The following is a 12553-nucleotide window of genomic DNA, read 5'->3' as shown; positions in this document are numbered from 1 at the left end:
GTGTGAACAGTCGACGTGTTTTAGCTCAATGAAGCCTTAATCATGGCTGTGTTTCAATGTGAATGGAGCTGTACGTATACACAAATTCTACTGAACCACAATGACACACTTTTCACAAGGGCTAATCGAATCATTCAAAGTGAAATCACCTATTAACGTGTTAACCCATGGATTGCCCTGAGTATATAAATGGGAAAACTAAAAAACAAACAGTGTGTGAATAATAATAATATCCAATCCAGCACGAGATTAAAAATGAAAAAAATCTTTATTGACTTAAAACTTGTTAACTATGATTTAAAACATACAGTAGTGTGCAAAGTTTCTAGGCAAATGTGAAGAAAATGCTGCAAAATGAAAATTATCATAATCACTTCTGAACAGATCAAGGTGTTTTTACATTTTTATTTCCATTTTTTCATCATTTGCATATCAATAACATGTCTATCGATCCTGTGATTTCCATAATGCCATGACTTTTATTTCTTGGTTTTGCAATGTCAATGTTGAAGAATATATATCAGTACTGTGCAAAAATTTTTAAGCCGGTGTGTAAAAATGCTGCAAATTAAGAATGCTTTCTAAGGTAGAAGTGCTGGCATTTTGTTAATTGATAAAAAGATACTATTTCATGACTGAACCAAAGATCAATCTAATTCAAACCAATATTTGGTGTGGCCCTCTCTTTGCCTTCAAAGCTGCATTAAAGTTTCAATTGTTGCACAGTTTTTGAAGGATCTCAGCAAGAAAGTTATTCCAAACATCTTTGAGAACTACCACAGATCTTCTGTGGATATAGTCTTGCTGAGAAATACAGGCTGATACCCATCATGCAATACCATCCCCTAATGTCTGATTGACATTAATTTATTTTCTGCAGAAGGACGAGGACCCCAAACATTTAGACAATGTCTTTAAAAACTATTTTCAGTGTAAAGAAGAACAATGAGTCCTGGAAGTGATGATATGCCCCATACCAGAGTCCTGATCTCAATATTATCTTGTATGTTTGAGATTGTGTCAACAAACTGAAGGATTTTCACATGTCTACATTTACAGAACATCAGTGGTGAATTCTGTTTGGAACAACCTCCCTGCCGAGTTCCTTCAAAAACTGTGTTCCAGTGTACCTAGAAGAATTGATGCTGTTTTGAAAGCAAAGGGTGGTCACACCAAATATTGATTCGATTTACATTTATCGTTTGCTCACTCACTTAACATTTTGCTACTTGATAAAAATTATCAAAGGGAATCTGTCACCTACTTTTGGCGGGCTATTTAAATGAGGTCTGTCCGGTCGGATGGGCAGTGTTTACGATCTTTGCCGCCTCCCCATCCCTGGCCGCCGTCCTCAGTTTTTTCATGAATAGGAGTAGGTGGCCGCCATCTTTCGCACGTGCACTAAGCATTCTTGGCTCGCGTACCCGCAGTATGCTTTGCATTACTGCACATGCGCCGGTTAACTAAGCCCCGGAAGTATTTTGCTGTGTTCCGGGGCCTAGTTAACTGGCGCATGCGCAGTAAGGCTTTTCAGCTTTGCCCGCAGTTGGGCAAAGCATACTGCGCGTGCGTGAGCCAAGAATGCTTAGCACACGCGTGAAAGATGGCGGACACCTACTCCTATTCATGAAAAAACTGCGGACGGTGGCCAAGGATGGGGAGGCGGCAAACATCGGAAACACTGCCCATAGGACAGGACAGACCTCATTTAAATAGCCTGCCAAAAGTAGGTGACAGATTCCCTTTAACATCCTTATTTTTAAAGCATTCTTTCTTTGCAGCAATTTTCCACACCAGCCTAAAACTTTTGCATGGTACTATAAATTTGGAGCCGGTCTTAGATTCATGCTGCATGCGATTCAAGCAGCATGAATCAGTTGTCATGTTCTCTTTAATAATGTAAAATATTTGAATAAACTGGATATAAATATAGTAAAACCTCTACAATAGACCTCTTTTAAAATAAGTCAATTTTTTTTTTAGAGTAGAGAACAGTTCTATCATATGCTGTGTATATTAACCATCTTTCTCAAAGAGGCATGATTCAGGCAAACATGTATACATCTTCAATAATAAACTCCTACATACATACGTTTGTCCAGCAATAACTATGGGGTCAGCACTAAAACAGATGGAAAGTCTCCATCACTAAAAATTATAGTCCATATGCATCAATTTCCATGGGAAATGGAATTTCTGGGCTGATTTTTGGGTGATAAAAATTAAATATACTGTGTGTGCTTGATTTATTAATGTTGCAGCATCATTTTGTAACTTATGTAAGTCATGTGAACGTGGATAAAAGAAGATATTTTTCCCCATATTAATTAATTGTCGCCTTTTAAAGGGTTTGACTCCATAAGCAGGCAGGATGGCATAAAGTATAATAAACAAAGCTAAACTAAAAGGACACATTTTTAAATATAAAGTGCCGCAAAATTAGCAAAAGATGAGCAATGTTAAAAAAATGTCTCTAAGCGAAACTTTTCCAAAGAAAAAATGAGTGACACGAAATAAGTCAGTATTGATACATGCTGGCCAGTGGGTTTAATGAACTAGATAAAAATGTGCAGAATATAATAAAAGACAGAATGACATATAATTTAATGAATGCTGTGCTTCGTAATACCATAAGGCATTGTAAAGGTATGAAAGAAATGTAAAAATAAAATACATATTACAGATGAAAAGGCAACGGAACAGAAAAATCTTAGATTTTTGTTGTAATAACCTGTATCTGAAGTTTTCACGTCTTTCTGTTCGCAATATTCTGTCCTAAAAGGCCCTTGTGTCCTTCTCTTAGCCCTTAACAGAGAAGGCACATTCAGAGACATTTCCTCCTCATTTTCAAGAAAAATACAGGTACTTCAGTATTTCGAATGAATGTGGAAGTGATGACATATCTGACACCTAGTGATTAGGACTCAAGGCCTACAGCTCAAGGTTAGCTTCCTGCTGTTTTTCTTTCAATGTGCTGCCTTGTTATTGTGCCAACCTTTAAAGTCATATGAGATTATAACTATTACAAAAATACCCCGTCAACTATTTTATGAAGCAACGTTTTATGTTTTATCCTTTTCATGTGAAATCAAAGTTAGGAAATTAGCAGAGGCAACTAATAGAAGAGATTGTGTAATTTGTTGTAGATGCCTCACATACATTCAGAAAGGTCATGGGCACTCTTATTAACAGGAAAAGACATAGAGCAGCAAAACTATTAAGCACTGCTTAATTTATCCTACATCGTTTCTACAAGTGCAAATAAAAGCACTCCTGAGAAAGTGATATACACAACATCACAAAAGGCTGCCATTCCTCCAAGCATCAAGGGGCAGCTTATCTAAAGAGAGTAGAGTCTTAATAATACATAGTGTGTTCATAGTAAGCCAATTATTAATGCTTCCTTCCTCTTAGGTTTTTCGGTTTCATTTTAAGCTTCTAGTAGTTTCTAAACATGATTGTTATACAAGTGGTGCTGTGTCTTTTCACCATTCCACAGATTAATGTCCATATCAGAAGTTTTTGTCCCATCCTGATAGCTCATCTGGTGGATCTTCAACTTCAGGGAGAAAACTGTCAAAATAGCTGTGGTCTGTGATCCCCTTAATCTAGTAGAATAAGAACAAACATAAGCAATAGTAAATGATGCATGGACATTTAAGAAAGTCATAGAAAAAAATATAAGACACACAATCTTATATTTGTTTTGGAATTTCAGCACAACTAACTTTCCATTGACATGATAGACAAAAAAACCCTCTAAAATATTATTTCTCAACTAGGCTTCTATGAAACCCAGATCATTACCTGGTGGTTATCTTCAACTCATTTACAAATGCTTAGCATGGGTTTGATAATACATGGTAGAAGTCAAAGATAGTTAAAGGGTTATTCTCAACATTTGAACGCTGTCTCCTGTGGGTACAATCATTGGTATCGCAACCGATCCTGAAAACTGTATTCTTAAGTGCCCTCTGTGAATTGAATGGTAGCTGTGCATGCACGCCAAAGTGCTATGGGACTGCTGAAGGCAAGTGAATCTTGTGGATAAGTGATAACCTTAAAGGTTGAGGATACTCCTTTTATTGCTTTCACTGACCATTATTCACAATTTCACTATTTTTGATCATACTGAGATAAGTGTCAATCTACAACATTAGACGTCATAGTCAATGTAGCTTGATATTATACAATCCAGTTGTAAAGAAGGGAGAATGCATTTGAGATTCTTCTATGCAGTTGGGTTTTATTTGTGCAAAATAGGAGTTCCTCAAGAAAGGAAAATGATTTTATGCAGCTACTTCTTGAAAAACGGTTGCTGGCATTTTTGGAATGTATAACAAGTTTAAAAATTGTTCTCCAGAATTTATTTCTAATGTTTGCTAATAAGTCTTGTTTTCATAAATTCCCTGTCTCTCCAGTGCTTATATATTCATAATGAGGATTACTGTATCCAATCATTGGCCTCAGCTTTCATAAATAGAGATGAGCAAATATTTTGAAATTTGAATTCACCAGCTTTGTCAAATTTTTCCAGAGTCTCCTCTGAAAACTAGGCCGACAACTAGAAACTATGCTGGAGAGCACATCTTGACATAATTAGCATTCTAGAATACCTTGAACACTTTCCAACTCTGATTACATCCCCTTCTTGGCACCCCAATCTGCTTCCTTGGGCTTTTTCACCACACAGTCATCATCATCATCCTTGGCTAGACTAACAGATGCTTCTGTGTGGGAAATGTGCTGTACACCTTTCCCCATACAAGTCTTCCAACTTGACTCTGAGTACCACTACCACCTTGGCTGCCATTGCTGGTGACACTTTTATCACGGCGGACAGAGCCACCAACATAGCTAGCATTTGAATAATGTACTCCATCACAATGAACTAAAGCTGACTTATACACTTACTGGAGGCAAATAGACCTATTGTGACCTGCATTTTTTTCATTTATATTACTCCATTCTTTGCCATTTTTCTTTTACCATACATTTTTTTAAAACCCTATAATTAGATTTTGTCAATCTTTTCAACCTCAATTGTTCCACTTTTGCCAAAAAAGACATTGCAATAAATAATAGGTAGGTAGGTACAAGGTAGGTAGGTACTAGGTAGGTTCTGTGCAAAGAAAAAAAATGGTTTGTGACTCACGTGCACTTTGTGAAGTAGGCAGTCGCAGTTACAGTCGGGAAAAAAGTATTTAGTCAGCCACCAATTGTGCAAGTTCTCCCACTTAAAAGATGAGAGAGGCCTATAATTGATATCATATGTAGACCACAACTATGAGAGTCAAAATGAGAAAACAAATCCAGAAAATCACCTTGTCAGATTTGGCAAGATTTATTTTTAAAATTATGGTGGAAAATAAGTATTTGGTCATTAACAAAAGTTAATCTCAATATTTTGTTATATATCCTTTGTTGGCAATGACAGAGGTCAAATGTTTTCTGTAAGTCTTCACAAGGTTGGCACACACTGTTGGTGGTATGTTGGCCCATTCCTCTATGCAGATCTCCTCTAGAGCAGTGATGTTTTGGGCCTGTCGCTAGGCAACACGGATTTTCAAATGCCTCCAAAGGCTTTCTATGGGGTTGAGATCTGGAGACTGACTAGGCCACTCCAGGACCTTCATATGCTTCTTACAAAGCCACTCTTTCAATGCCCTGTCAGTGTGCTTGGGATCATTATCATGCTGAAAGACCCATCCACATTTCATCTTCAATGCCCTTGCTGAAGGAAGGAGGTCTGCACTCAAAATCTCACGATACATGGCCCCATTCATTCTTTCATGTACATGGATCAGTCATCCTGGTCCCTTTGCAGAGAAACAGCCCCAAAGCATGATGTTGCCACCCCCATGCTTCACAGTAGAAATGGTGTTCTTTGGATGCAACTCAGCACTCTGTCTCCTCCAAACACAATAGTTTTGTTTCTACCAAACAGTTCTACTTTGGTTTCATCAGACCATATGACATTCTACCAATACTCTTTTGGATAATCCAAATGCCCTCTAGTAAACTTCAGACGGGCCCGGACATGTCCTGGCTTAAGCAGGGTGACATGTCTGGCACTGCAGGAGCTGAGTCCCTGATGTCGTAGTGTGTTTCTGATGGTAGCCTTTGTTATGGTGGTCTCAGCTCTATGCAGGTCATTCAATAGGCCCCCCCGTGTGGTTCTGGGATTTTTGCTCACCGTTCTTGTGATCATTCTGAGCCCACGGGGTGAGATCTTGCGTGGAGCCCCAGATCGATGAAGATTATAAGTAGTCTTGTATGTCTTCCATTTTCTTATTATTGCTCCCACAGTTGATTTCATCACACCAAGCTGCTTGCCTATTGCAGATTCAGTCTTCCCAGCCTGGTGCAGGGCTCCAATTTTGTTTCTGGTGTCCTTCAACAGCTCTTTGGTCTTCACCATAGTGGAGTTTGGAGTGTGACTGTTTGAGGTTGTGGACAGGTGTCTTTTATACTGATAACAAGTTAAAACAAGTGCCATTGCTACAGGTAATGAGTGGAGGACAGAGGAGCCTCTTAAAGAAGAAGTTACAGGTCTGTGAGAGCCCAAAATGTTGCATGTTTTTAGGTGACAAAATACTTATTTGCCACCAAAATTTGAAAAATAAATCTTGCCAAGTCAGAGAAAGTTATTTTCTGGATTTGTTTTCTCATTTTGACTCTCATAGTTGTGGTCTACCTATGATGTCAATTACAGGCATCTCTCATATTTTTAAGTGGGAGAACGTGCACAATTGGTGGCTAACTAAATAACTTTTTTTACCCACTGTAAATGTTAGTTTATTGGTTCATTTTCTTTTGTATTTTCCAAACAAAAATTAGTCCTTCCTTAATGAAAAAGGGTTGCACATCTTTTTGTATATGCTTCATGGTTGTTGTGTCTTCCCCATACCTTTGGTACAATAAAGTTGTTATTTTTTCACTACAGTAATGGACTTTTTGATAGTCTTTTTCTGCTTTTCGTCTTTGTATATAGGTTGACGATTTGTCCGTATTGAGTTCTATCCTTACATTGATACCATTTACCATATATTGAATACTATATGATTATATTTTTTATCTGCTACCAATGTTGTTCATAAGCTGTTTTTAATGTATAAAATGGCAATAGCCTTTTTTCGGGGACGGGCGCTAATGGAAATGCAAATTGTTTAATTTGCCTGAGACAAGCAAGTTTCAAAGAATTTGAAATGAATTTGGATCGCATTGAATTGATTCCCTCATCTCTAGTCACATGCCATACGTGAAAACATTACCACTGAGGCCAAGACGTGCTACAGCTATTAAGGGGCTGTTGGACGGGGTGTTATCACTTCATGTACAGCAGGAACCACAGGACTAGTAATGATGAAGCAATGGGAAATTTAAGGGGTAACCAATTCGAAAGTAACTATTTTCAAACTTTATTTACCCAGTTTTAAAAAAATGCTGAAAAAGTCTACACTATCAAAGACTTATTTGTATTTATAGGAAGAAAATCTATAAAAGGTACTGATAAAAAGCTAAGGTACTACATATACCAGCTGCTAACACAGAACAATGGACAATTAAACTAAACTTTGGTTTGAAGTAATTTTGTATAGCAGTAACGGAAATCTATTTGCTAAATTATAACTTTTACATTCAGAGCTTTGCTCTCCAGAAAGGATATGTTCACACGTTAAGTTTGTTCAAAGTACAATAAGTGTGTTTATGTCGCATTTTTATGTGCATTTTTGCCGTGCTATTACTTGCACTTTTAACCTTTTCATTTGAATGGTTGAAAATCGCTGCAAAAATGATTAGGCCTCTTTCACACTTCAGTTTTTTGTGTCAGTTAAAATCCGCCAAAAAGGCGGACTAGCGGATCCGTTCCTAACTGATGTGAACGGATGCCATAGGATCCGTTTTTTGACGGATCCGCAGAATGAGGAAATTTAAAGGAACCGCTGGCCGGGAAGGAGAGAGAGAGAGAGAATTTTTTTCCTCCGCCAGAAAGGATTTCAGGGTTAATTTTCTCCCTGACTTCCTTTCTCCGGGCATGCGCAATGGAGAATGCAGATCCAACAACAAAAAAAACCTTGCATGGTCCGTCCAGGCATGCCGGTGGATGAAAAAAATTTGGCGGATCCTCACAAAAACGGATCCAACGGATGACCATCAGTCAAGATCCACCAGTAATACAACTCAATGGGGAAAAAAACGGATCCGCAAAAAAAATTTGCGGATCCGTTTTTTTCAAAACCTGGCGGATTTTGACTGATTGTCAAAAACGGAAGTGTGAATGAGGCCTTAAAGAATTGACATGGTGCGACTTGACAAAAATGCAGCGGGACTCAAAAAAACAAGCGGGATTGCAGCAATCCTAAAAGTCAATATCGACCCTCTAACGAGGCTTCTCACGTGACTCAGGATAAGAAGCCAAACCAAAAACTCCATGTTTTGGGGTGTTTTTCCCTTCTCAGTGCAAAGCAGGAGGTCTGATTTGGCTGAGAGGCTTCTGACTGGGGGACAAAGATGGAACGTTGCTCATAGCCTTGTATCCGAGAACAGCTAAGTTGCCCATAGGCTTACTGCTTACTGCTATGAGATCACATCAGGAATACAATATTTCCCAATAATTCAAACAACAATAAAAGGGCACCAGACAGATGCATCAATGCTTGTTATACTTTGCATTCATTCAGAAACAAAGTAATCTTATTACCCCGCAAAGAACACAGATGCAATTACTGAGGCATCCACAAAGCAGGTTGTTTTTTTCACTTAAATACATCAGTAAAATGATACTTAAAACGTTTAGAAAAAATGTAATTTGACATGAATTTGTAATCTTTCAGCATTGCAGAGTAACAGAATAATAAATTCATGTTGTAAGGCTGGTTTCACATTTGCGTTTTTTTTCGCGGTAATTTAGCGCTAAATAGCGCATGCGTTTTTTTTTCCTATACTTTGCATGGGATGCGCTTATGTGCGCATACACATGCGTTTGTACGCGTTTTACCGCGCATGCGTTTTTTTGCGGTATGCGCTCGGGCGCACAAAATGCAACTTGTTGCATTTTTTGTGCGTCCGATTTGCCTCAAAAAAACGCATGCGCGCGCAATGCGTTTTTTTACAGCAAGACACCCATTATAAGTCTATGGTGAGCATATGTGCGCATTGGCATGCTTATGTATGCGTTTTTTTGCACATGCGTTTTTTTTTTTACCATTAGTTTAGACAATGGAATTTAGGGGTTTGGGTAAAGTTAGGGTTAGTTAAGGGGGTTTAGGGTTAGGGTTAGGGTCAGGGTTAGGGTCAGGGTTAAGTATGGTTTGGTTAAGGGTTAGGGTCAGGGTTAGGGTTAGGGTCAGGGTTAGGGTTAAGTATGGTTTGGTTAAGGGTTAGGGTCAGGGTTAGGGTTAGGGTTAGGGTTAAGTATGGTTTGGTTAAGGGTTAGGGTCAGGGTTAGGGTTAGGGTTAGGGTTAGGGTTAAGTATGGTTTGGTTAAGGGTTAGGGTCAGGGTTAGGGTTAAGTATGGTTTGGTTAAGGGTTAGGGTTAGGGTCAGGGTTAGGGTCAGGGTTAGGGTTAGGGTTAGGGTCAGGGTTAGGGTCAGGGTTAGGGTTAAGTATGGTTTGGTTAAGGGTTAGGGTCAGGGTTAGGGTCAGGGTTAGGGTTAAGTATGGTTTGGTTAAGGGTTAGGGTCAGGGTTAGGGTTAAGTATGGTTTGGTTAAGGGTTAGGGTTAGGGTTAGGGTCAGGGTTAGGGTTAGGGTTAAGGTTAGTTAGGGTTTGGGTTAGGGTTAAGTATGGTTTGGTTAAGGGTTAGGGTCAGGGTTAGGGTTAAGTATGGTTTGGTTAAGGGTTAGGGTTAGGGTTAGGGTCAGGGTTAGGGTTAGGGTTAGGGTCAGGGTTAGGGTTAGTAAAGTCATGGTTTGGGTTAGTGTGAGGGGCCACCTAATGTTGGAAAAAAACGCAAACGCGGTAAAAACGCACTAAAAACGCATACAAACGCATAAAAACGCTGCGTTTTTTTCATGCATGCTCATAAAAATGCTTGAAAAAAACGCAGCAGTTGTATGCTTTTGTATGCGTTTTTCAATGCGTTTTTTTGCGGGAAAAACGCGCTGCAAAAAAAAGCAAGTGTGAAACAGGCCTAAAATACAGCAAATTACTTCTACATAAATGTTGTTAATTGTGGTAGATTGTATTTTACAGAATTTGTCATAATTTACAGTATGTGACCCACCTCTCTTTTTAATGGAGACAGTAGTTTACGGTTGCGCAGTCCTTCCCAATTAAATCCCTGGAACCATCTGTAAATGATAAGACATTATTGCTATTACACGCTGCCATAAATGTAAAAAATGTACCTTAATTAGCTTATATTATTAAAGGGATATTACCATTTTCATGAAATGTACTGCTTATTAAAATTTGCAACTATTCTTGAGATATTGACCCTTTCTTTTCTTCTCTCTACAGTTCGTTGCCTTAGAGGCAGGCCACCACAGTTGTCTAGCTTTTAAGCACTGTGAAAAAGCTGACCAGGATTAGGAGGTAATATCTCATTCCAGCAAACCTGGACAGCTTCAAAACAGTGCTTACAAGCTCAATAGAGAAGAGCTTGTAGGCACTGTGCATGTTCCGCTCTTTAGCAGTGATGGTCTATCTGTCTCTGAGGTAACGAGCTGTAAAGATAACAAAAGTGTTATTTTGACAAGAACAACTGAAAATTTTAACCCCTTTACCCCAAGGGTGGTTTGCATGTAAATGACCAGGCCAATTTTTACAATTCTGACCACTGTCCCTTTATGAGGTAATGACTCTGGAACGCTTCCATGGATCCCGGTGATTCTGACAATGTTTTCTCATGACATATTGTACTTCATGATAGTGGCAAAACTTGCGTTTGTGACAAAACGGAAATTTAGCGAAAATTTGGAAAATTTCATAATTTTCCAACTTTGAATTTTCATGCCCTTAAATCACAGAGAAATGTCACACAAAATACTTAATAATTAACATTTTCCTTATATTTACTTTACATCAGCACAAGTTTGGAGCCAAAAATTTTTTTTGTTAGGAAGTTATGAAGATTTAAAGTTAAACAGCAATTTCTCATTTTTACAACACCATTTTTTTGGGGGGACCACATCACATTTGAAGTCACTTTGAGGGGTATATGTGATAGAAAATACCCAAAAGTGAAACCATTCTAAAAACTGCACCCCTGATGGTGCTCAAAACCACATTAAAGAAGTTTATTAACCCTTCAGGTGCTTCACAGGAATTTTTGGAATGTTTAAAAAAAATGAACATTTAACTTTATTTCACAAAAATTTTACTTCAGATCCAATTTTTTTTATTTTACCAATGGTAACAGGAGAAATTGGACCACAAAAGTTGTTGTACAATTTGTCCTGATTACAAATACCACATATATGCAAGCAAACCACTGTTTGGGTGCATGGCAGAGCTCGGAAGGGAAGGAGCGCAGTTTGCCTTTTCAATGCAAAACTGGCTTGAATTGTGATTGGATGCCATGTCACGTTTGGAGAGCCCCTGATGTGCCTAAACAGTGGAAACCCCCACAAGTGACACCATTTTGGAAACTAGACTCCAAAGGAACTTATCTAGATGTGTGGTGAGCACTTTGAACCCCCAAATGCTTCACAGAAGTTTATAACGTACAGCTGTAAAAATAAAAAATCATATTTTTTTACAAAAATGATTTTTTTGCCCACAATTTTTTATTTTCCCAAGGGCAACAGAAGAAATTGGACCCCAAAAGTTGCTGTGCAATTTGTCCTGAGTACGCTGATACCCCATATGTGGGAGTAAACCACTGTTTGGGTGCATGACAAAGCTCAGAAGGGAAGGAGCGCTGTTTTACTTTTTCAGCGCAAAATTGGCTGGAATTGAGATCAGACGCCATGTCGAGTTTGGCGAGCCCCTGACGTGCCTAAACAGATGATACCCCTTACAAGTGACACCATTTTGGAAACTAGACCCCCAAGGAACTTATCTAGATGTGTGTGGAGAACTTTGAACCCCCATGTGTTTCACTAAAGTTTATAACGCCCGGGTGTGAAAATAAAAAAAAATCATATTTTTTTCAGAAACATGAGCTTTTAGTACTCAATTTTTTATTTTCCCAAGGGTAACAGAAGAAATTGGACCCAAAAAGTTGTTGTCTAATTTGTCCTGAGTATGCTGATACCCCATATGTGGGGGTGAACCACTGCTTGGGCACACAGCAGAGCTCGGAAGGGAAGGAGTGCCGTTTGACTTTTCAATGCAAAACTGGCTGGAATTGTGATTGGAAGCCATGTCATGTTTGGAGAGCCCCTAATGTGCCTAAACAGTGGAAACCCCCACAAGCGACCCCTTTTTGGAAACTAGACTCCCTAAGGAACTTATTTAGATGTGTGGTGAGCACTTTGAACCCCCAAGTGTTTCACAGAAGTTTAAAACGTAGAGCCATAAAAATAAAAAAATCATATTTTTTTTCACAAAAATGATATTTTCGCCCCCAATTTTTTATTTTCACAAGGGTAACAGGAGAAATTG

At 38.6% G+C, this 12553-nt stretch overlaps 1 protein-coding gene across 1 annotated transcript in view; it reads right to left on the bottom strand.

The window, feature by feature from the left end:
- Positions 1 to 2111: 2111 nt before the first annotated feature.
- LOC141072848 (cGMP-dependent protein kinase 2-like) overlaps positions 2112 to 12553 on the bottom strand; it is a 323665-nt gene continuing 313223 nt past the window's right edge. The window contains exons 18-19 of the mRNA XM_073560030.1: positions 10230 to 10296; positions 2112 to 3608 (exon numbers count right to left, since the gene is read on the bottom strand). Coding sequence (XP_073416131.1) covers positions 3513 to 3608; positions 10230 to 10296 — 163 coding nt within the window. The 3' untranslated portion in view covers positions 2112 to 3512. The remainder of the gene's footprint in view (positions 3609 to 10229; positions 10297 to 12553) is intronic.

This window comes from Dendrobates tinctorius, unplaced genomic scaffold, assembly GCF_039654945.1.
Source record: "Dendrobates tinctorius isolate UK_male_01 unplaced genomic scaffold, ASM3965494v1 ptg000292l, whole genome shotgun sequence".
NCBI lineage: Eukaryota > Metazoa > Chordata > Amphibia > Anura > Dendrobatidae > Dendrobates > Dendrobates tinctorius.
Note: the sequence above shows the minus strand (reverse complement) of the source record. Positions and strands in the feature narration are given on the sequence as shown.